This window comes from Tachypleus tridentatus, chromosome 4 (genome assembly GCF_004210375.1).
Source record: "Tachypleus tridentatus isolate NWPU-2018 chromosome 4, ASM421037v1, whole genome shotgun sequence".
NCBI lineage: Eukaryota > Metazoa > Arthropoda > Merostomata > Xiphosura > Limulidae > Tachypleus > Tachypleus tridentatus.
In genome coordinates this window covers 90,756,856-90,783,441 of record NC_134828.1, presented here as the reverse complement: position 1 = coordinate 90,783,441, position 26,586 = coordinate 90,756,856, and the positions used below count along the sequence as shown (strand labels likewise).

General features: G+C 32.3%; 1 protein-coding gene across 1 annotated transcript; it reads right to left on the bottom strand.

Annotated features, from left to right (window-relative positions):
• Positions 1 to 239: 239 nt before the first annotated feature.
• On the bottom strand, positions 240 to 24,696 carry LOC143249674 (tubulin-specific chaperone A-like). The gene is made up of 4 exons (XM_076499959.1): positions 24,326 to 24,696; positions 13,972 to 14,077; positions 3,145 to 3,231; positions 240 to 2,627 (listed from the first exon to the last, which is right to left on the bottom strand). Exons 1-4 carry the CDS (start codon positions 24,376 to 24,378, stop codon positions 2,544 to 2,546), a joined length of 330 nt encoding a protein of 109 aa, XP_076356074.1. The 5' UTR covers positions 24,379 to 24,696; the 3' UTR covers positions 240 to 2,543.
• Between the last annotated feature and the right edge of the window lie 1,890 nt (positions 24,697 to 26,586).

The following is a 26,586-nucleotide window of genomic DNA, read 5'->3' as shown; positions in this document are numbered from 1 at the left end:
AATATACACCATCTCTGTCTAGAATGCTGCACAATTTAGAGAATACATAAATTTGGTTAAAAGTTAAAGTTAAAGTCTTGATAACTTATTGTATATATATCAAAGTATTATTTTTACATAAGGTAGCTGTGATGAGGCAGAATAATAAAGAAAAAGCTTCTGAGCTACTTTCATATCATAAATGTTTTACAAACAAGTAATGTTGTGAGTGAAATAATGTGATTAAAGTTACAAATAAATTAAAAAAACACAAATGATTATTTTATTACAATCCAAAAATAAAAACAGTTACAAGCTCTGTAAAAGCAAGCACATAATTATGTAAATTAAAAAAAAATTAATCTATTAAACTCTTACTATAGCACTCTTACCCTGACAAATCTTTTAGCATTAAACTATACAGATATACATACTGTATACCTGTATATATAACATTAAAATGACTTCATCTAACACAATTATTGTGAAAGGAGTTCTAAACATTGTAAGCTTATGTTTTCTAAAAATTTGCAAAACCAATAAGTTTCTGGAAAATTAAATAAATTTGACAAATGAAAGAAGAAAGAAAAACTAAACTCAAATTTCTTATTGTAAACAAAGTAATTATAGAAAAATTAGGTGTTCATAAGCTAACGCATGGGATTTAATTGTCTCTACAGAAAATACTACTACGAAGGAACAATTTAATTTGCAGTAAACTAAATTTTTGTTCTATTAATGCAAACGTCCTTTGTATTTGCTGTTAAACTACAACATTTGGTTTATAGGTATACATCTTATCAACATTATTATATATTTACTACTTTTTCAGTGTGATTTGCTTTTTAGATCGGTAACACTTTTAAATATATGTCACATCAACCAATAAAACCTTGGTACGTATTATATTCTAGCTTAAACATAATACCTATGTATTAGCCTCACCTGTTTAAAAGGTGAAAATACTACTGTTTATGCCCAAGACACAAGTAGATATACAACTTTTAAAGGAATGTATTTCCTAAAGTTAATATTTAATACAAGAAGTTAATGTTTGCTAGCAGCAGCCATGAATTAAGTATGGAATATATAGAATCAATCATCAGATTAGTAAAATGTAACTAGACACAATTAATTACATGAGGAGTCACAATTATTTTACTTGGAAGTTCTTAATGGTGCTATCAAAAGATAATTCTTAGCTTCAATTTTATATTAAAGAACCAGAAAACTACTTCATAAAAATTAACATATGACACTTTTGGATGTGTTCAAATACCAGATATTGTCACTATTGATAATTTCCATATATTAAAAAAATTCCCCCCTGTCCCTTCCACATTTTTGCTAACATACCATCAATTATCACCAGTAGCAGGCACTTGAATACAAAAGAAAAGGACTAGTTAAAGTAAGTACACTTTTTTAAAATTCTATTAGGCTTTTTGATACAGGTTCAGTAGGAATGAGTTCTTCCACCCATACATATGTATTTTACTCAAACTTGCAAAATAAAAAGTTTATTGTTTTGAAATAAAAATGTTGAATGCCTTCTGGACAAAGATAAATACCTGAAAAATAATTTTATTATTTTTTTTTCTTTTCACCTACTCAAAGTTTGATTACATAAACTCGTACAGTAGGACCTCCACATTAAGGGCACCATTCCATCTGTGTCCAAGTGCCTTTAACATTAAAAATGAGCCAGGCACAGTTGGATTCCATATTGACTGTACTTAATTTCTGAATTTTGAGGCCCTGCATTTTGTTTGGTGTATATAGAACATGGGCGTTCATGAGTTGCATGTTTCCGTGGCATAAAGCACTATCAACAGGAGGTCTCAAGGGGTGGATTAGCTGTGTCTTTTTTTCTTTATTACTGGTCACAAAGTTTCAAAGTACTTCTTTTCAAAATTTGAATGCTAAACATTTCATATTGACTATCTGTGTTTATTTTACTATCAACAACTAAGTAGTTACCTGTGGAACTCCACAGAGTAACAAGATTCCTCTTTGAACCTATGAAAACATTTATCACAGTATATGCAAGATTTTGAAAGCTGGTCATCCTTCTGAGATGTGTGAAGTTTAGTGGTATATAATACAGGCATAGAAAGCCCATGAAGAGAATGAGACTAAAAACACTTCTCGTAATTTGGAGGTGCCTGTTACTGAAAGTTTATTTTGGTAATGTACTATTACAAAACAGAATATGACTGGAAAGGTCTGCCCTTTCCAGTGCAGTTTCACTGTTTCAAGGATCTACCATATTTATGAAATATGAACTACTTAAATATGAAGTATTTGATTAGACTGACTTTTTTGTAGCTTAATTGAATTTTGAAAACTAAATCCAGCCATCTAGCCCACAAAAACTTTCTACTTCTAGAAGGATCAAAGTGAAAAGAGTATTTTGAAATAATAAAAAAAAATCTTTATGATTATCTTTATTGAAATTATTTTTTCAAGTTTAATTTTTATAATTTTTAGTTTGACTCCTGATGTAAAAAAACATGTTTAGTTGTGCAGTTTTCCATAAATTTCATCAACGATACTATTTCAATTTAATTCAGAGCTTTTTCTGCATCTTCGACAGCAAGTTTAGCTGTTTGATAATCTTCATGTTCTGATAGGTCAGTTTCTGCCTCCTGAAAAAAATAGTTTTTTAACTTGACAGTTTTATAATTTGAAAAAAATTTTAACATTGATTTTGCAAAATGTCTTCTTTAACGATAGATATGTTAACTTAAGTAGGTAAGTTGAGAAAATTGATGTGGGATCTGATAGTTGTTATATATGTTTAATACTTTCATGATTCTGCATCACTGTTCTACAACTTGGATTAAAACAAACAGATTACAAACTATCAAGTAACGATACACTTGAAAATTTCATATACTACACACAGTACACTGATATGTAAACACACTTTGATTTGTACTATTATATACAACACTTTCACACCTAAAGTTGAAGTTAGTTTTGCCTCATGTTATCTTTAACTACTCCAGTCATCAAATGGATTTAGTTTAACCTATACCAGTAGACAGTGGTCAAATTGTTTCAAAAAGACAAAACAAAATGAGGGAATTTAATCTGCTATAAAAACACTATAACTGATATGTATGACTGGACTATATACATTTGATTCAAGGAAAAACTTACCAATATAGATTTCAGTTCTGTGTAAGCTATGTTGAGTCTCTTTTGACAGTCCGGTGCCATCATCAATGATTCTTGTAACACTTCCTCCTGAAATTTAGACAGTGTTATGATTTGAGTAAAATATTGTACAAGTTTTTTACAATTACTTTATAATGTTACTTCATGTAGCACAGAGAGCAACCTGTTCATCAAATTTCATTTGATACTTTGATGAAATTAAAAAAAAACCTGCTCCATACTATTATATATTTTCTACATACTTGTCGAATTCAAGATCTTCAATTTTTCTGAAAGCTCCAAATCAAAACATGCAATCTTTATATTTGTATTTATGACACACAGGTGCATCCTCAGTAGTAAATGTGTTAAGTCATTGCACTAAATGCAACATACCTTAGTTTTTCTGCAATATGGAGATGTGTATATATAAGCATATAATTTTAAATAATATAAATTGTGACTACCTTTATAAAAGAAACAAAGAAAAACAAATGCTGTATTACTTTGCAAAGTAAAAGATAAATTTACAAAGATATACTATGGATAAACTTATGTATTTTTATGTGTACTCTTAAACAACTAATATAAATACTAAACCTCTGCAGTACTTTACTGTATTCACAATGTACATTTATAATGATTCTTCTGTTAATTAAAAACACTTTATTGTAGGATGGAAATTACTGTAATTCTTTTTATTAACATGACCAAGTTTAGTATGAAATATTTATGTTCATTCCACATGATACTTAAAAGTTACTTTTTGACATCTGTCATCCTTTGGAAAAACCTAATGTAATGACCACCTTCTTTCGACGTTTTTACTTAGACCTAAATTCTAGGCCTAATGTGTGTAGCTGAAATTCAAAGTTGTAGCATTTTCTAGTTGTTTTGTACATCAAAAATTATCTGTTTCTCAAAAGATTAGTTTAAATATTTCAGAAAGAAGAGTGCTTGGCTGAGGCATATCTAAAACAGTATGGAAATTTTTTCAGTAAAAATACAGTCCATCTATGAAAATCTTTATCTGTAACTTACTTGTCTGAAATAAAGTTGTTTCTTATAATTCTAATGTGTTAAATCTTTCTGGAAAGTCTGAAAAATATAAATAGTACCTAAATCACTGACTGAGATCAAGCTTTACCTGAAGAGAAAGCAAATAAATTGTAATGCAATGATGAGAGCACATTTTATAACAAGAATTTTGTCAACAATGTTACTCTCATAAGAACACATTTACCAAATAGTATGGAATGACATAAACAATCCTTATGATCTATGCAGACTATCAAGAAACAAGTCACTGCAACCTTCATCAACTTTTCAGTTACGAACCTTACGTAACATTATTTAAAACATTTAGTCCTCATATGAACTAAAATAGACATAAAAAGCAAGCATTGTAAATCATTCTTGTTGTACTTGTAAATATACTGAAGAAAAATAATTCAAAACAACAACAGATATATCACACTGGATCTCTTTAGATACTGTAGCTCCAGAAACTTGTAAAAACAAATTTATACAAATAGTGGATATTGTAGCTTTAGAAACTTCAGAATTTATATAACTGCTTCTGAAATTTAAAACTATTTCACACAGTAGTCTTTGTTCACGAAGCAGTAAAACAAAGTGCACAACAAATGAGTTAAACTGATGTACCTGGGTCTCAAATCATTTACATTTTGTTACACGTGTCCATGAATAATAAAGTGTGAAATGATAAAAAACAAGTAAAATTTTAATGTTATGATTATGTCTACAGCCTCATAATTTTACTTTTTAATAAAGAAGTTGCAACTATTAAATAGAGGTGGGTGATGAATTCAACACAACTTATTAACAACAAGCACTGATACACTGGATAGTGTTGTGTAAAATAATGAAAAAAAATACTGCATTTAAATTGGTTAATGTTACAAACAAAATGTTATAATTTTTCCTGTACTCAGAATGTACTGTCAATAGATATTTCCCTCTTCACACAAGAGTAGCTATTCTCATCCACTGATTCTCTCTATAAGCAAACTTTTATCTTTACACGTGCCACAAGCCTTCAGCCTCCCCTAATGGAATCAAATGATTTCAACATCTCTCCCACACAAAGCATCATTTCTGCACCAATAGCAGTGTAACACACAACACCTTCTATAAGCCTCTACCAGACTATCACTTCAAAGTTTGGCAGAAGAAGTAACCACTGGATAAAAGTGGGGAGAAGGAAATAGCTATCAGAAATATAGTTATTGTTTAGGAAAATTAAAACTTCCAATATGATACTTCACTCACAAGATTAGCTTGAATCCTACATCAATTAGGTGGAGGGAATAACAGAAGTACCACTCGAAGCAGCGTCCGAAGGATACTGCAGGAAATGAGAAGGTCAGATCTAAAGACCCAATGAGGGGAACTGATCACTTCTCACCAGGTATACTCTTCGACCATCTGCAAAGTAGTAGTAGTCAACTACATCCAAAACCCATGTAGCTGGAAACTGACATTCACAAGGGGCAAGAATAAGAATCATACTATCTTCACCTCAAGTTTAAGAATCTGGAAAAAATATAGAGCTGCTCCAACTGTAAAACGTAATACATGTCGTATCTTCAATCTATTAATTCCTTGGATCTGACTTTTCTATTGAAAGATGTTAATTAAATATAACTCAAGTTCTCCAACAGCAAAACTATCCGTAAAGCAATAACACCCTCAGAATAAGATACAATGATACACACGAGAGATAGCAAAAAAAATGGAACCAGAACAATTTCCTTTACCTCTACAGTGACACACAACACAGAAGAAATGTAACTGAGAGGAATATAGACAATCATAAGCATGTGTGAGGACTTATGGTGAAAGAGAGCTCTAAACTGAAGGAATGAACTACAATTTGATGTTTCATTCCTTAGCGATTGAAAATGAAGGATATCATGGCATTACACTCCCACAACACCCAACTCACTCTGCACTTAACGGTTAGAGCCATCTTTGTGTGGAACCCATTTACAAGGGTATTCCATGGTGAACCACCTGGCAAACTGGAACTGGAAAGTGATAAGGACTCCCATAATCAACTTGGAGAAAGGAGGATGAGAACATGTTGGATAATCCAGAGGAATGTCATCACCTGAGACAGTGCATTGAGCGACTAAGAAACCCTATCTTGAAAAGACCATATGAATTTATTCAATACAAGGCATGGCAGGGATGGCAGCTATCCTATCCCATTCTGCTTTACTCATGCATTCCAGAAGAGGCAAATTTATGAAGCAATTACTTCACAAGGTTATCCACTTTCAAGTGATCTTGCAGAACACCCCATCTCAATGGTGAGCATTGCAAGTAGACACAGCTATACAGTTTAAATTTCTAATTGTAGAATACCTGGTCAGGCAACACTTGCCAAAGAGCAGGATCTATATAAATAATAAATAAAGCAAGGGTCCCTGAAATGAAAAGACTGCATAAATACAGACTTACCAAGCAAAGGTCGTACCAAAGCATGAACAACATCTACAGGTGGAAAATGGAAATCCTACAACAAGGAAATTGTGATAATGATATAAATTAAAAGATGAACATTTTAAGTGTAGTCTATATGCCAGACTGTAGAATTTTCTCCAACGGCTGAAGAAGAGGAAGTGAAAGATGTCAAATCTTATGAGAAGACAAGAAGGAATAGGTCAACTGAATCAAACTTAATTGGTGAGGACAGAAAAGGCTAGATCATGAACGATGGAAGACTGCCAAGGGATAAAAGAAAATAAAGTCTTGTGGTAAATACACAGCAATGAAAAGTACAGAGTAGATGTAGAAGTTTATCTAGACCAGGACGGGGTTAAACACAAGAAATAAAAGAAAGTGAAACAGCAAAATGAAGAAGTTACCCTTCCAAGTCACTGAGGTTTTTGGGAAAAAGAAATAACATGGATAAAGAAGGTAAGTGTAGGGGTAAAGCAATCGTAAAACAAAAACAAATCAGATCTATGCCCACAAGCTAAGAGAAGGATAGATGGTTTAAAGGAAAGGTGAAACATGGAGCACAAGGAAATAGGTTCAAACAGAGATAAAGTGAGAGAATGGAGGACTATATTAATATCCCAATCCAGAAACTCCCACAACAAAGTGAGAAATTATTACATGGTAAAACAGGGCAGCTGAATGAATTACTTGAGGCAGGACATATCAATGACAGGCTTCCATTCCCTAGCTTTATAGAGAACAACAGAGTCTAGAATAAAAACTGGTCTAGTATACAGAAGAGGTTTGATGACTTGTTGAAATAAGATAAAAGGTCTTAAACTACCTCTCACAGATGCTAGCCAGTCCTTGGATCTTGAGGCAGTGGGAAGTAAATGGGTATAAAAGACATGGGAAGTGGGAAAAGAAACGAGATCATGAATCCTCCCAATAAAACTCAAAGAACTCAATGATCCTTGAAGAAAGGATGGCGTAAGTAAAGAAAATCAGCAATACATGCACCCACCAAACCAGAACCCAATGGACAGTCACCAACATGATGTATGTTGTCAAAGAAAATGATAAGGCACCCCAAGAAGGAACAGGTAAGAGTTGGGAATGGAAAAAATGGGAGCCTGTAGCAGATACCATAATGGACTCCAACTGAAATAAATTGGCAACAAGACAGGATTCAGAAATCTGTTAAAAATGTAATGCTGCAAAAATGGAGCTACACACAAATTACAAAGATAAGATGAGAGTTAAGGTCGCATCACAACTTAGAAGGTGCCAGCAACAGAGAAACCATGCATACAAAGCCAGAGCTGAAGATGACAAATGAGCCGATGTGGAGGAAAGAAAAGAGATGATGTTACCAGAAAACCCTTCATGATTTTGACAGAAAACCTCAGAGAGATGATGGATGGTGGAGAGATACCATATAAGAGTTGTAAGGATGAGATGAATCTGAGAAATTGTGCATGGGTCAGATTTACAGAAGATTGGGGATTGCTCCTCCAAAACATGGAAAACAGAACCTAACAATTGTTGGTCTAGAGAAGGACATTCTGCACAATAACATGCAAGACCAAACTGAACCAAGGCCTATGGGGGAAAGCTATGCTAATCCTGTCACTTAATTGAGAGGCAAATTGGTCAGCATTTACCCAAATTTCTGGAGAGCAGAAGCAAAAACCAAATAACGATAAGAAAACTGGTCATTTAGTAAAAAGGATGTAGTTCATGGGGAATAGGAGCAAGGGATAAAACATCATGTACCTGAGAAACAATATCCAAAAAATACCACAGAAGGCCAAATTGACTCCTCAGAAGGGATGTGGGAACACAAGGCAAAATTGGGAAAAGGAAACATGTGATCCAAGTCTTCATCAGCCTGAATAAGCTCAGGATATTTGGGAGGAAGTGTAACGAGGTCCATATATAGAGACTGAACCATGTAATGTTCAATCTCCCTGCACATACATGTTGACAAGACTCTCACCAGGTTGCCTGCACCTGAGGTCTATGACACAACACTAGTTGCAGGTGTGATCCACAAAGTGGTAACATGAACTTCAGAATTCATAATCATGAAGAGTCAACCAAAAATCAAAATTATAAATAAAGTAATAAACTGGGATCAAGTCAACATGAAGAAACAGTCTGAGTAAACTTGTACATAATTGAAATGAAAACTACTGTACAAGTATACTAAAGCTGAATATAAAACTTGAAACAATAAAACATTTCCCTGCATAAGTGCTACAAAATAAGAACTTGTAGTTCAACAGAGGCATGTAGAGGGTGTCCACATATCAAGTGAGTATGCTGCACTCCTACTGATGGAGAAGTGACACATGATGATTTGTACTATTGGAATCATTAGATTCCAATGAAGAGGGAGGAGCAGAAGGCTTGTGGCATGCATAAGGAAGAAGTTTGCATACAGAGTGTAGTACAGGCCAGAAATGACTAATCTTGTTAGTGGAGGGAAGTACCATACTGAAACTAATGTTCCAATTACTTTCATTTTCATTTTGTTGTAAGCTGATGATCATGCAATAACTCAAAAGCTATATTCAATATCCAGATGAGGGTACCTTATTTAAAAATGAGTAATTAATGAATTTTAAGAGTTCAGTGTTTTAGGGGAGATTTGTTTTGCATATTCAGTTACTTCAAGAATTATAGAAGGAATTCTGTAATTACTGTTATTTGAGAGGGAGATACACACTTAGAAGAACGAATTGACAACTGAAACACAATTGAGAGTTCTACAGTGCTAGGCACACCCAATTCTTCTTTATGGTCCCAAATGTGGGACAATATCATCAACAATGAAGAAACTTGGTTAACAAAGTGACAACAGAATTTTATAGGACATAGCACGAGAAAAAAGGGGAGATTGAAAACATTATTTTAATTAGTAAAATTGTTTTTGTGAATTTTGTGCAAAGCTACATGAGAAACATCCATTTTGGCCATCCCTAATTTTGTAGAGTAAGACTAATAGGAAGGCAATTAGTCATCACTATCCACCACCAACTCTTGGACTACTCTTTTACCAATGAATTGTGAGATTGATAAAGTCTCCAAGGATAAAATGGTGAGCATGTTTGGTGGGACAGAAGATTCAAACCTGGGAGCTGCAGATTGGCATTTGAGCACCCTTACCACCTGGCCATGTCAGGCCTAGCAGGAAAAGTTCACAGAAAGAAAAGTAAAGGATGATAAAGACAGATGCTGCTATCAAAAACTGTCAAGGAACTAAGAATTAGCACTACAGAAATGACAAGAGCAACTGATAAGGGATCAATGAAAAACCATGCTCACCAATGCCCCAGATGGACATGATACCTATAGAGAGGTATACATATAATTAACCCTTTCACAATAGCCTCAGTATAATATACAAGTTCATCTACGTACTTGCACACTAAGTATTTGCACTATGACTTTTGATACAACATGTGTATCTTTATAAAATGTGGTAACTGTTTAGTAAAGATAAAATATTCTTGTACACAAAAAATCAAATTTTTTGATGAAATATTTTTACTAAAGATTTGTCTGTGAAAATATTAAGACTCATTAAGTTGTGCAAGGGGATTTCACATTATGATAAAAAAAAATTCTTTGTTCAAAAATCTCATATCATTTCTGTAATCTCTAAAACCTCGTAAATACATTTAAAAGGTTTACTTTCAGTAACACTTCATATTTTGTTAGTTTCTATACTCTAACATTGTGGGATTTGTTACTTAACTAAACTCATAACCATCACATAAAAATTAGGAAACAAATATAAATTATGCTTTTTTCACATTAGAATGACTAGGTTATAACACGAAAATATAAATGTTTAGCCTAAGTAGCTTAAGTCTCATAATGCTATATATTTACGTATATATTTATTATTTTTTTATTACATTGACCTTCCAGTCATGTCTAGCTAACTTTTCATAACTTGCATTGATGTAGTGCATGAGTACTCATGCCACTTATCCAATAACATAAAACTGACCTTTAGTATTCTCTGTGTTTTAGTGGACTAGTATTTTGTTATGTACAATCACATTTAAATTAAGTTCAATAATTTTCTTACAACACAGAACAATAAATCTGGAAGTAAGGCAAACAATTATCTCTTCTCACTACAACCTTTGAACTTGGTAGCTAAGCCTTTTAAAATTTTGGAAATGGAAGATATCTAACAAAATCTTTTAGGTTAAATAACCAATGAGCAACTAAATAACCAAAAAAAAAATCATAAATAACTATACTGATACCACAGAATTCCATTATAATTTATTAAGTTTGGCATTAAAAATATATGAAACTTTGAGTAGACAAAAGACAACCTACGTCCTTGAAATCTTGGTTTGAATGAGATAACCTTTTCACAGCACAAAATGGTTGAGAAAACCCCTTAGAGGACATTCAAAGCTGTTGATTGGTTATTGAAGTAAGTATATATAAGGAACTTTTTCCAAAAATAGAAAGAGGTGAACAGCACCACTATGTTTGATTCAGTATCTCAGCAAAATAAAAAGATGAGGTTCTTATTTTGTATTCTAGCTTAGTAATATTGGTAATTTCAGCTCATAATTTGTACAAACCTATAGACTTAGTATTTTGACATCACAAACATTTAATTTTAAACAGTGTTGCATTCAACGTACCATGTGACTAACTAAAATCTATATTTAGCTGTTCTTCCAGTATTGACATTTAAATTAAGAAAGTAACTTATATATAATACTAAAGTTCAAATTGTAATCTAAAATTTGATTCCAAACTTACCGACACAAATTCATAAAATAGCAGTTTAATACAATTCTGAATGTATGTCAACAAACTTAATGACATGCCTTTTTGTTTTTGTAATTTTGCTAAAAGCTATACAAGGGCTATCTGCAATAGCCATCTCTAATTTAGCAGTTTAAGACTAGATGGAAAGCAACCAGTCATCACCTCCCACTGCCAACTCTTGAATGAGTAGTGGGATTGACTACAGCTGAAAGGGCAAGCATGTTTGTTGTGATGGGGATTCAAGCCCGTGACCCCCCAGAGTCAAGTGCCATAACCACCTGACCATGTTTGGCCGACATAGGCTTTATACCCTGACCAGTTGTGAAAGGGTTAATCAAGAAAATTTTTGTTAGATGTCATTAGTGTGTTAGAACTATGGTAGTCATAGTAGTATTTGTGGAACACTTTTGCATTCGAAGTTAGGCTACAGGCAAAAATTGTTCTAACAGGTGTTAAAGAAAACAATTACTTTATTATTGGACTAATACAGCTATATCACTACCAAGTCTAGTTCCTGAACTAATTAGGTTAATCCCATAACATTGCCCCTTAGATTATGATAAAGAGGTATCATGGAAGGCCGACCAAACTTAATTTGAAATGATATCCTGAATAAACAGATGGAACAATGAAGAACAAGCCATTCATCTTTGTAGCTATTTAAATGTACAAAATTTAATGGTGCTAAGTAGCATTCAGGATGAGAGCCACAACTATTAACTTTCAGTAGCTCCCTTAACCAAAACGTTCTGTAACAGGGTACAAAGGAAACAAGAGGCTTTAGTCCAACTTGTAGAACATTTGGAAACACCAAATTATCTCACTAAGATGCTCCACATCAAATGATAGATTTGTTAGCATATGACCAATTTGTGGGTGACATAACAATAACAGAGGGTATCAAAATTAGGTTAAAGCAAAGTAGATGTACATCTCTAGAGGAACAAAAATATACCTTGGGATGACTGGTATGGCTGTTAACACTTTTTCTAATAAAGCAGAGAACAACATTTTGACCTTCTTAGGTCATCTTCGGGGTTAACAAAGGAAGTTCTCCATTTAGAGATACAGTTTGAATCTATCAAAGTCCCACATAAAAACATTATGAGATCACTAGATCAAACAGTGTGGAAACATCAATTCCCATCGATGACAGTTTACAAGAAGTGAAAGGATTAGTTAGATAACTAATTATCAGAATGTCAAGAGAATAACAACTCCTCCCAAAGAATGTCAGAAAAAGGGATGTTATAAGTTGGGTAAACATGGCCGTTACAACCAAAACTGTGAGGAATCAGCAGCTGTCAAATCACCACAGAGACAATAATCAAAGGATAAGTCTGAGCTTAATCACATCAAAGGAAAAACAAAAGGATAACCAAACATAAGAAACAATTATTTAGCTGTATCTGAAGACCACCCGAGATTTTTTTTCCATTTGTATTGAGAAAAATAAGAAGTTCATTATTTAAAGAAAACAGTCTACAGGTTTATTTATGAGAAACTATTAGCTATAATAGTTTGACCTGATTTAGTAAAGATTAGGAAATTGTCTTGAGTACATCACAAAGAATTGATATTTGGAAGAACTCTCATGGATCTGAAAAATAAAAAAAAAATTAGAACCATAAAATTTAAGTCAAATCTGGATAGTAAACTGCAATTTGTGATAATTTACAGGTTTTATGTCTACATTAAAAATTATTTGAGGTCAAGTCCTTACATAAAGAAGTTCACCACCTTATGGTAAGTGTTATATGGAGTTTTTACTGCTGAACAATGTCAGAGATTGAGTTGTTCATGGAATAAGAAGGTAACTTCTCCAGTGGACCTCATAACTTAAGCCAAACAAATATCTCAGAATATTGATAATGGAAATGCAGACCCAGATATCCAAATGACTCACATTTGCAAAAAAGCCTGAAGCTTTCAAAGAAATAGCAGGTATAAAGAACAAGTAGCAATAGAACCACGTACTGTTAAACTGACACCAACTACTGTGATTTTGAGGAAGAAAACTGGTTCCACAATGTTCTATATGGATAAACAGAAAATTAATAAAGTTACAAAGAATGATACCAAACAACTGCTAAGGCATTATTCTACTTTGGATGCTCTAAGTAGAACAAAACAGTTTTCAACACTGAATATGATGAGCAGATACTGGCAAATATTTGTTCACAAAGCAGGTAAAGAGACAACAACCTTTACTGTATGAATATGGTTGTGTCATCATTTAGATTACATAAAGCACCTGATATATGTATATCTCCATTACCCTGGAATTTGTACTTTATCTACTTAGATAACACAATTACACATCAAGACAGTTGATTTTAATTAATGTTTTAATACCCATACCAACCATCTTGAGAATATACTTTTACTTCAAGTGAGTTTCTCGTCACCATGGGTTGAGGAAAGAGAACCCTAAACTGTTTCAGGATATTTGACCACAAAATACATGTACCTAGCAGGCTCATAAACATCTCAAATTATGATACAGAAACATTATACAGACTTGGCATTCAGAAGTTAAAAATTCTGCATTACCTGTTTTCTAATATCATATTCATCTTTACCCTCAGCTTTCATTTTCTCTAACTTATTTCTCTCTTGTTCAGCCTCCTTCTCATACATTCCTTTCTCCTTGAATAATCTAAAGGCAAAATATGAATTTTAATCAATAGGTAAAAATTTGATGCACTTTATTAAAAAACAGTAACTTTCAAGATTACTGTAGATGTTTGTCATGGGTAATGAAAGTCACTACACATCTTAATACTTATATCATGTATTCTACAGGCAACACAAAAATAGGGTAATCATTTAAAAATGGTGAGAACAGTTAATTTAATCAAACTGTTTCCAAATTTCTGAATACATAGAAATGCACACAGGATTAAGAAACATACTTGCTTCTTGTTGTAACACAATATTCTACTTACCTGTAATAAAAAAAAACTGTCAAGACACATGTTCATGAATTATGATAATAGTTCCAAAAGCACAATTTGGTTGTGATCTTTGCCTATTCCATCATCAAATATTTTAAAGCCTTAAAAAGCTCATTTTATTACATCATGTCATCATCTATCTGATGACAGCTCATCTTGTCAATAACACTTCAGCACAATTTGATTTGCAAAAGGCTGTTATGTCTAAAGTGCAACACTCTCCCCTCATAGCATTCCATTATTTACCTAGTGTATGAAAATAACAGTCTGTCATTTGAAAAATTCATTGTACAGAAATCCAGGTAGCTTCACCACTATCTTTTTGTATAAAGTAGCACAAACACTCATTTCATTTTCAAGCTGCTTAATTTATGAGAGAATAAAACAGACATGTTGTGAAAGCAACTTGTGTACATGCAACTTATACCACTTCAAGACAGAAATCTTAACTGTGTTCCATACTGTTACTTGGACCATCTGAACAGATTTTCCTACTGATTCTTGTGTTTGTGGATTCTTACCTATTATAAGATGCTGTATTTTGCTTACCATACCTGGGTTACAACTTGTTGCAAGTCTGTTTTCTAGATGATCCAAGATCTCCAACTTCATCCTTTTTCTCCTGTTCTCTAGTACAAAGTAAAAGAGGTACTGCTATCTTGGAAATTCAAAACCTCCATCTTACACATCCGAACAATCCAAGTGTTTGAATATTTTACATTGTAAAAGGTTGTTTTATACCATTCACAAGAGTGATCAATTTTCAGTGGTATCACATTCTCTCTGAAATATCCAAACAATTTGAAAATGTAGTTCTGATGGCTTTCATTACACTACAGTTTTATGTTAGCCATGACTGTTATGCCATTCCCAATTTGCATATTCAAACTGACTTTAATATAAATATCCAACCATCAGTAAAAAGGTGTAAAAAGAAATCTGTACATGGAAAACATATTTCACAATGTTTACTAAGTACTAGGTCTTTCTTAAAAAAACTTTTCCAAATGCATGGTAACATTTAAATGAAAATAATTGGCAAATACAATAACTAGCTTGATATGTTAAATAAATCAAAGAACTACAAAATACAAGTTTTTAACAAAATTCACCAATGATGTTAACAGATCTTTTCATAACTGCTTTTATTTATGTATTAACTACATAATAGTAACTGTTATTCATTCTACAAAATGAACAAGTCAACAACTTGTAATTTCAGTTCTGCCAACCAGTTACCCATGAACAAATATTTTCCACCACTGAGTCCCCTTCTTCAGAAAGCTTCAAGTATAAAATACAATCTCAAGAACAGTTTTAATTTCAGAAACGTTTTTCATTCAGTCTAAGCATTAAATTTTACAACAGTAATCTTGATAAATAAATAAAGATAAAACAAACCCAAAAACAGTATAGTTAAAAGTAAAAAACCGAAACACTAAAACGCTTTTACAATAAATTAATAAAAATAAATAATTTTAGGCAAAAATAGGAATTACAATTGAAGTACATAACAATTATGAGCACACATGCCTCCTATGTGTTACTGATTACAATGGTCTAATCAACACTAAGGTCTACAGAATTTGAAACTAGTACTTCATTTTGTTGACAGCAGACAAAACCTTGCTAGACTTACTTTCATAAAATAGTTTTCTATATGGTACCTTACTTAAGTATATACCATTCAAAAATTCATGGTTTTCAGCCTTATATAAATAATGTAAAGGGTTATGGAATTGTTTAGTGTGATATCATTTCTACACTGTACATCTGATATTTACTGACTGGTGGTGGCCATTCTGCTGTCTCCTAATAAGGCTTATAGCCTATGAGACTATCATATAGGCATTAATTAAGGGTAGAGGAACCACAATTTTTGTCTTTGTGGACACCATGGCAATGGTGAATGTATGAAACTTGTTGAAAATACAAATGGTAAATATTAGATCTATATCTTAAGCAACTTTACAGCATAGTGTTTAATTAGGTTAATTAACTACATAAAAAATGTGTCTGGAAAGGAATAGCTGAAACAGACCAATGTAGGCCCAAAACTAATATTAGCTTTAACATTAACATCAATGCATCCAAGTTTTAGGTTAGACCCAATGTCAGCCAAGAACTGTTAGGACTAGGAAACTATCAGACACAAAACCAAGATGCCAAACAAAAACAATGAAAACAAACTGTATGACAAAACCGTAAGAACAGTGAAAGGTCTCATTTCACATACTGTGCAAGACCACAAATTTTTGCCAAAACTTTTTGTGAAGCCTGTCTTCCTACAGCCTCAAGATTGGAATTTACAAATTCCCAAATAGTTCATAAATGTTTGTCTGTACTGGTGATACAGCTGAAGTTGCTGTGTTTGGCACTGCAGAGGATTCCTAAGTATTGCTAAAACCTTCTCTATATCTAGAAAGCTGCTGTTGCAATAGCAACGTTTTCCTCACTTTCACTTGTAGTGCTATTTCACAAATACAGGACTAACTGCATGCATGCTCACTTGCATTTCCTGAGTAACTTTCTCACAAAGTTGTGAGCATCTCAATTACTTGTTGAACAGATTTTGAGTTTCAAGTAACTTACTTTCAGTGTCTCTGTAACAATATATGCTCAAATTGCTAGACAATTGGCACCACCTCTCTAAAAAATTGAAAGGATTACAGGTGGGCTAAGCTGATAGGTACTTAAATCTACAGATGAGCACACATCTTTACTTATTTTGAGACTTCAAGGGCCAAAGTACAAAGATAGTGTAATCAAAGAGCTGTTAAGGTCTTATACTGAAACTACAGGCTATTTGCAACATAAAAAAGTAGTGACACTTGTAATGTCAGAAATGAAAACACAAACTTTGGCAGCTCTAAACAGAAAGGTTTAGTGATTTTTTTTTATTTTTTTTTTACTTTTGTGATTGTACTTTTCAAATACCATCACAGAATTTAATACTTAGATTTAAGAAAAGTCATAAATGGATAACTATGCATTTTTCATAGATGTAACTATTTGGATATTTAAACTGAAAATAATCAAACTGACTGATTTTTGGTGGTTCTAGTGTTAAAAAAAGCTTTGCTCTAAGCTCCATTACCATCAGCAAACTATTTCTCATTAGCCCTTTCTGATTTCCCACTTTTCTTTAAAAGTCATATTCCTAGTTTCTGGTAATTCTGTAAACCTATTATCTTATTTAGCTGTGCAAACTTGATAAATTTATATTTAATCTTGATTCTTCTCTGTGCCCTCAGTACAATAATTAAGTTTGATTTTCCTTGTTTCTATATATGTTTCTTCTTTTTAGAAATGCACCTATTCAAAATTAAAAGCAGTTTATTAACAAAAAAAAACCAAAACAATTTACTCTTGAATAATTGTTAATAATACATCTCAGCCCTTATGCAAAACGTAGTGTCTATTCCACCCTGATTTAGAAGTCAGTCACTATTAAGTAACTTAACAGCTTGGAGTATAATTCCTATTATAAACATTTTCAAAATCTAACCATTTCTCAGTAATGCTTATTGTTAAAATCAAAGTTACACTCTGGGTCATCTGTGCCAATTAAAACAATTCTTTGTTATAAAGTTTCCGACATAGTCACAGAGACTTTTGGTTATTCTCACTGAATCATACTCCATTTCACGTTAAGACCTCTAAACTCACCCATTGTTTTCCTAAGTATTTCTATTATTAGAGTAACAGCAGTTAAACTAATTCTTAAACCTATTTTTATTTTCAAAACTATTGTTTAACTTGTGATCAAAGTCCTTTTATTTTACCAATATATTCTTTGCCATACATGTATCATTAACCTATTTATTCATAGGTTTTGTAATTCCCTAATCATAAGTTTGGTTGAGATTATATTTAATGAAATATTTTAGATTCCAAAACCATCATACTGCACAAGTAGATTGCATCTCTAACATATATTTCATTTAACCACAACCTGAAAACTGCCTCACAGATGTAGTCCAAACAACTCATCTGTTTCTCCAAATACATGTACAAGTAATTTACTTTTAAGCACTGGACACTATCAAGTAATTCATGACCACACCCAGCTTACTGATGGACTCCTGAAAAGGCCATGCCAATTTCTATTCCTAAATAACTGGACGAGTCTTTATACTTTTTAGAATGCTTCCTTAATTTTTAAATTTTCAATGTCATTCACTCTCTCATTAGCAAAGAAACTGTGCATACTTTAGCACCTAACAAGCAATTCTAGCATTTCTTTTTCCTTTTTGTGACTAGGGGAAAAAAAATTGAGGTGTGTAAAGTAGAAAGTATGCACTGTAATTAAAAATATAGTCATGGGGTGGGGGTATGGTGTGGTGTTTTCTTGTACATTTAAATATATATTGATACAATTGTAATAATGTCTCTAATATGAAATGTTTAATACAAAGTTAGGTTTTATAACTACCTGGAAGATTTCTGTCTTTTTGTATACAAATGATTTAGGATAATATAAATCAGGCAGTAACAATCCTGAGTCTAATGAAAATTTTAATTTAGCATTATACTAATAACTGTGAATTTGACTATGCCTAGTCTCATTTGCAACATAGTCGGCCTGGCATGGCCAAGCACGTTAGGCCTTTCCACCACGTAATCCGAGGGTCGTGGGTTCGAGCCCGCGTCGAGCTAAACATGCTCGCCCTCCCAGCCGTGGGGGCGTATAATGTGACGGTCAATCCCACTATTCGTTGGTAAAAAGAGTAGCCCAAGAGTTGGCGGTGGGTGGTGATGACTAGCTGCCTTCCCTCTAGTCTTACACTGCTAAATTAGGGACGACTAGCACAGATAGCCCTCGAGTAGCTTTGTGCGAAATTCCAAAACAAACAAAGCAACATGGTCATTTATCTCCTGCTTCCATCAATTGGCCAGTAAGCAACATTTGATAAGTCACAATAATCATTCACCATCACTAGAAGTCAAGTAACCCAACCATAGTTCATGAACTGCCCTTTTGTTGAACATTAAATTATATGCAAAAGGAAAAAGGTTCCGACATATCTGTTATGTTACTAAGTAGAATATTAGTTGATTCTATTTATTAAGTGCTATTTACTTTCTCCCCTGACTGTTGTGTTACTCACACTATAAAATATTAACTAGGTTACTGTGCTATAAATACATTTTCCAACTGGATGCGTTTCTTGAATATATACACACACACACAAAAAAGGGAATAACCTTAATACTGATTACATGTCTACAGACATTACAATGTAATTATGTAGATCATTAGTTAGGCCAAATCTGGAGCAGTGTGTCTTAAGTTTCTTACCTCAGAAAGAACTTTGCATTATTGGAAAGGATTCAGATACTTGGGTAATACTTGGGATAGAAATGTGGCCATGAGGATAGGTTAAAATCTCGGAAACTTTTTTCTTGAAAAAAAGAAAAGTTAGAGAGGAGTCATTGGTATGTGTAAGATTAAAGGAATGGATACATGATTTTTTTTAATGTTTAGTTGGGAGAATAGTAAGATTAGGGGGTGGCAGGGAAAAGTGATCTTGAGCTAAAACAGCTTTCTTTTTAACAGGATAACTGGCCTCTGGAATGGGTTGCATTTAGATGTGGTTGGTTTAGTGTTTTATGGCATAAACCAGCTAGGCTATCTGTGCCAAACATCTGGTAAAAAGTTAAAAGTAAATTTAGTAACATTCATAAAAGGAAATTAAGGTAAACAAAATAAAGTTTAAAAAAACCCATAAATAGCATAAAACCAATGTTTACATCTGGTCTACAACATCAAGAGAAAAACCACAGCAATTCAAGTTGTAAAGAACTTTCTGTAGAGTAACTGTAATAATTATAAAACTCACCAGGAAGACTAACAGGTAAGTACAAAAACTACCATCAGTCATTGGAAGTTGGCCTTTGCAGTCCTGGTTCTGAGTTATTTGACATTATGGACATTTTCAAAAAAGAAAGTTATAAAAAGGTTTTAAAAGACATGTAGCAAAATCATAATAATAACTCGCCAGGATGACTAACGGGTAGTTCAAACAGCAGCATTAGTCACTTGAAGTTAACCTTTTAGATGTGATGGATGCAGTTAATTTAAAAGAGTTTGAAGAAAAGATATCAGGAAATACTAGCTACGTTTCAGTTAAAACCATTATTTTTCTAAGAACGTGAATGGTTTATAGAATGAATTACTGTCAGCAGTTGTAAAATCTGGAGTGTATGAAAGAATTCACGACTTTTTGAAAAAATAAAAAGTGAGTTCAATTTTTACTTTCTCTAGGGTTGGTGCACAAGGGCAACCTGTAAGGGCCAATTTTTGTCCTTATATTATTTAGCACTACCTATAGTGCAATAAATAAAATACTGTTAAAACCAACTGCATTTAATACAGTAAAATACACAAGTCAAAATAACACACAGCAGATGCAAAGATCTGAATAAATTGTAACTAGAATCATTTATAAAATGCTAATGTTATGTTTTTATATTTTTGAATGCAGTGGATGTACTACCCGAAACAATAGAAGTCTAACCTACAGTATAGCATAATAAGTTTTATTGTGCATAATTAGGCTACAAATTTTGAAATGTACAAGTAACAGAATTATGGAGAATTGGCTTACTATACTTTATAATGTGTGGACTGGGTAAAAGTCAAATAACAACATTACTGGGTACTCAACACACACTATATTATACCATGTTCTAATTTCATTCAGGTGATTCATGTGTCCCCCTTCTATAATAATGAGAAAAATTACTTCCAAATCTGCAACAGTTTTTTCTTTAAATTTCACAATAACTTTCGAGACTACATACGTTAGCCCCTAAGAGGAACTTGTACAAAAAAAAAAAAAAATCAAATAAAAAACATATCTGGACAAGATATGCCTGGCATTGGCAAGTAAAGTTGTGTGATTATAATTTCTAATTATTTAACAGGCTTGTTGATCCATTATTAGTGCAAGACACACATAGTTGAAATAACTGAAAACAGTAATAACACAGGCCTGCAGTGACTTATTGTCATGAAGTTTTTTTTTTTACATTTTCAACAGTGTTCCATGTACACAGTAACCAAACACGATATTAATTTGTTCTCCATCATGCACAGATTTTTCACAAAATGTCATGTATTTTTACATATGTGAATCATTTTAATTGAAACTGAATCGTATTTTGTTATGCTTAAAATGTTGATAATGTCTAGCTACATACTTATGTAGACCAACCATTGACACAAATCTTACCAATCATTCTAGAATCCAAACATAAAAAATTTTCATTACAGTAAATGAAATAATAATTTAATCTAATAGTTTACATGAAAGAGAAAAATTATTATTTTTTTCAAAATCAGCATAGCTGAATTATGAAAAAACTGTTATTAAAACCAAAACAACTTTTATAAAGTTTACATTTGCAGCCCTGTATATTTGAAAACCCTAATTTCTATTACCTTATTATTTTTTTATACAAATTTCCATTCAATCACAACATTAAGAAATTATTTTACACAACTCTTGTTGATGCACACCTAAATGATGTTGATTTAAAATATTATGAAATGCAGTTGATAGAAATATCACTGTGGATTCCAGATTAGCAAGGAGGTATCCGGAACTGACGCCCCTTGTTAATTAAACTTTTACTTCAGTAATATAATTCTTTCTCTGGTTTTAGAAACACAATCTTCTGTGACTCAAGAACAGTTCAGTACCACATAATATATTCATTTATGCAGAACTGATGTGTTATCAGAGAAAGACTCAGTCTTACACATAAACATAGAGACAAACATGAACACTACAATTCCAAGAGTATGTAGGTTGGAATATCACGTGATGGAAGAGTTGTCCATTCAGTTCAATCAGTCAACCTCTTCCAGCTCTCCTGGTGATCACAGTCAATGGAACTTTGGTATTCTCCATATTATCAGGTAATAAAGACTTTTATTCCAAATAAAGAACCAATTTCCATTTAATAAATACAAGTATAATACTCGATGGTTTCAAATACTTGCACTGATGGGAATCAAACATACTTGCTTGCCAAATTATATGTTTTAAGTTGTACAGTTTTACATCTCAAGAAGTAGTGACAAAAACCAAATCAAATGGTTAACATACAGGTAAATTTAAAAATAAATCATAAGATAGAAGACACAGCAATGAATATAATGAGCTTGAAATACAATTAAAAGTACCATGGTAAAAACTCTAATTGTTGAGGATGATATGAAAGTAATCTTTTCAACAAATAGAAAGTACAAAAGATAGTAAATGAAAAAAATATTTAACAACATTTCTGGGATCAAATACAAGAATTTAAAAAAAAAAATTATCCTATAAAGGTTTTTGGTAACAAGAATTATGTACAAACATTAAGAAAGATTTGTCAACGTTTACATTTTGTTATACCTGTCTTACGTAAGGAAGGCAGGTACAGTTATTATTATTTCTTACATGAACACACTAAACTAGCCAATGGCATAGAAATCATCGATATTCAGATAAATTTCACAACAAATATAAAACAAAACAATCGTGAACTCATTCTTATAAGTCATTTATGACTGTTTTTCCAAAGCCAAGAAATCACTTGTATACAACACATGTAAAACTAAAAAGGTAAGTTAGATATCTGACTAACTTGAAAAATTATGCTGCAATTAAAACCACAGCAAGAAACATTTTGATCATGAAGTAAAAAATATTTGTGGAAAATAAAAGAGATACTTACAGGTCTGAGGAAATGTTTTAAAAAAATAAATACTACCAGGAAACCAACATTAAACTCATAAAATATGTAAACAAACCAAGATGCAAGAACCAAACAAGCAGTCTCTAGACCAATCATAATTCTGAGTCAATTAACAACAACTACATTATTTTTTATTAGAAACAATAACACACATTGGTCAAAAGTGCTGACATTAGGAACAATTACTGTTTAGATTTTTAATAAACTATGTTACTTGAAATTATAGATTACACATACAACCTAGAAAAGTTTACAAAATTAAAGAGAAGTCAATTTTCAGGGAAAAAATATCAAGAAGAAAGCAATAATTACTGTTAAACATTTCTGAGATAAGCAAAGTGAAAACCCACAAATACATGTACAAAAGTAATGACCAATATACAGTTTCAAACAAAGGTTAATGGTGTAATGCAAGAACCTACACAAAATATTTCATAATGAGAACATCAAAATAATATACAATTTAAAACTTTACAGATTTAAATATACTTGTTCAACCTAAACATGATAAAGACTGATTTATGTGAAAAGAATTGCAGACATTAATAACATTTCAAATTCATCAGAAAATGAGTACTAAATGAGAAACATATATATTTTTTGTTCATAAATTAAAACATGGATATGGAAATACATGATTTCACTGCAAAAATGCAAAATATTTCTCTTGTTTTATGAACCACATACATCACAAAGAATATATATCTAGATCAAGACTTCTTCGACGTATGAATTGTTAATGTAGGAACTTTGGAACAAAAATGGCTCAGTAGAACAATGAACCCTAAGCTGCCCACTGTTTCTCTCTTCACATTTTCATCTTAAATTTTTTTCACCTTCTTTTCTATGACCTAAAATTCTTACCAAAATTTTAATAAATCAAAATTATTTTCGTGCCTTTTTAAGATATTACGAATCGGACGAATATTTACTCCTGTACAAGGACTTCAAATTACATTTTAAATTTAAGTAGATAATTCATGAATTTCCTTGTATGAACGTTAAAAAAGTTAGCATGTTACTGGTATGTTAATGTTAACTATAACAGTATTTTAAATCATTATTATTAGTGGAAGTATTAGGCTTAAACTAGTATACATTTTTAATCTAAAACTGAAATGATCAACACAATGAAATAACGTTACTTAAACTAAGTACACTAACTTCAAAACAGTCTTTTTCAAAATATTAATTCTTACCTTTTAACTACACCCGTTTTTATCTTTATTTGTTTTAACCTTCGGTCTGCCATCCTCAAGTTTAACTATTAAACGGTTTTTAATATTGCTCTCAAGTTGACCACGCACACAAGTAGATTTTAACAACTAAGTATTGTTAATCGCACGAACGTGACTCAACCTCTGAGCATAACCTACGCGCCAAATTTGTCAATGGAATTTTGTGAATGCAAAACTGAAAGCGTCACTTTTGAAAAGGGGTGGCTGGAAAAAATAATGCTAATTATACATTTAACATTAAATGTCGATTGATTGTTTGAAGTTAAACACGAAGCTACATAATAGGATATATGTGCTCTGTTAGGCACGGGTCTCGAAACCCGGGTTGTAGTGTTGGAAATTTGCAGACATACAATGCCGGTGTGCCAGTATGGAACCTCAGAAGTTGAATGAAAATAATGATAAAGGAAAAAGACATATTATTAGCCAGAAAGTCTTGGTTTCTAAGTCTGCACTTATTGGCTTTTTAACTTAAAATTTATTGTTGACATCACATTTTCAAAATTAAAAAAACACATGTAAATTATACATTATTGCTAAACTGTATTATGAATTTCACGCACAAAGAAATTCAGTCCGGTGTATAGAATGTACTGGAAATAATGCTATCGCAATTCAAATTGGTTTAAACCTAGGTTAAGTTATATCCAGGAGAAACTGAATTAACGTTAAAGCTATTAAAGTTTCAGGCAAATAAATATAAAGTGTTTATCATAAACGTGTGTTTTACCTGTATTGACCTGTACTTTTTTTATTATTTCTTAGCATACTGAAAGAGCTGTCCTAGCTGTGTCAACCAAACACATATCGTCCTATATCTTATGGATATCCCTTTTAGTAAAACTCTTCTCCATAACTGGGAAAGTAAGTTTTGCGAAACCATTTCACTCCATTTTCTCTTCTAATTAACAAACAATCCTAAATACAGATTACCAAGTGATAATCATAAACTATACAACATAACTATACATTACAATACCACTTAATAACTCAAAAACAAAGACCGCATCACCATTTCAATTGAATTTTTAGACTTCTAGTTATTATCTACAATTCTCCAAACTGGTAATGAATAAGTCACTTCAGTCTTGTGGTAGTGAAGTGGAAATCACACGATTTATTCTATACATTACATGATGAGGATCACTTCATAATTAAGAAAGAAAAAATCACATCCTTTCAGTGTCGGTTTCCAATCACATGTCTGTTGTATTTCTGGTAATAAAGTGGTAATTTCATGATATAGTGCAAGTATTGCACTTTTCAATACCACGTAAAAAAATCAGAAAGCAAACAATGTGATTTTCTTTTATTTCTTAGGTGTTCCACTTAACTATTATATTGATTAAAAGGCTGTATTTGGCAGTTCTGTGGACCAATGGAGCTGATTTTCTCCTCTAGATCCAGTGCTTCCTCATCTTGTTCGTCCTCAGTAACCAAACAACTACTCTCAGCCCTTTCTTCCTTTTAAAGATCGGAGTGAGATAAAGCGGTAGTTTCAATTTCATCTCACTAAACTAGCTCTCCTTTGACTTTCAATTAAACCAGTTGGCCAAAAGTTCATTAGTCATATATTTATGCAACCAATCAACACATAGTATTAGCTTTTATACACTTCTTAACTGTTGTAATTCATAATTAATGAATTACCTTAGTTTTCCCAAATTGTGAAGAATATCCCCTAGTGACTTCTACTGGTGGATGAGGGCGCCGTGGTTTGGCGGGAGAGACGTCAAATAATATTTAAGAAACAGAAGAATTGGAGACGATAACGACCTAACACATATATAAATTTGTTATAATTTTTGCTCTCGCAATTACTCACTCATTACAAGCACTGTTTCATTAAAGAAGTATTAAAGCAGATACAAATTGTTGATTACATCGCTATAACTTGCGAAAATTATTTTAATGTGAAAGGGTACAACAAAAACGTTGCTGAGTTAGGGGGATGCTGTTATTTAAAGTTTGGAAAACACTGGACTAACTCATCAGATAACAAGACGAAATACTGTCCAGATGATGACAAAGAGCTTCCATGATATTGGCAAATCTCAGAAATAAAACCAGTCTCTACTTTAGAATATTCATTCCTTTACTATTTTATCATTTTATATCTTTTGTCGTATTGTGACCTTTCCCATCTGTTGATGTAATAAAATATGTGTGTGCTGACTAACCAACTTCTTATACAGTCTTTATTCTCTTGCGGATGTCGTAAA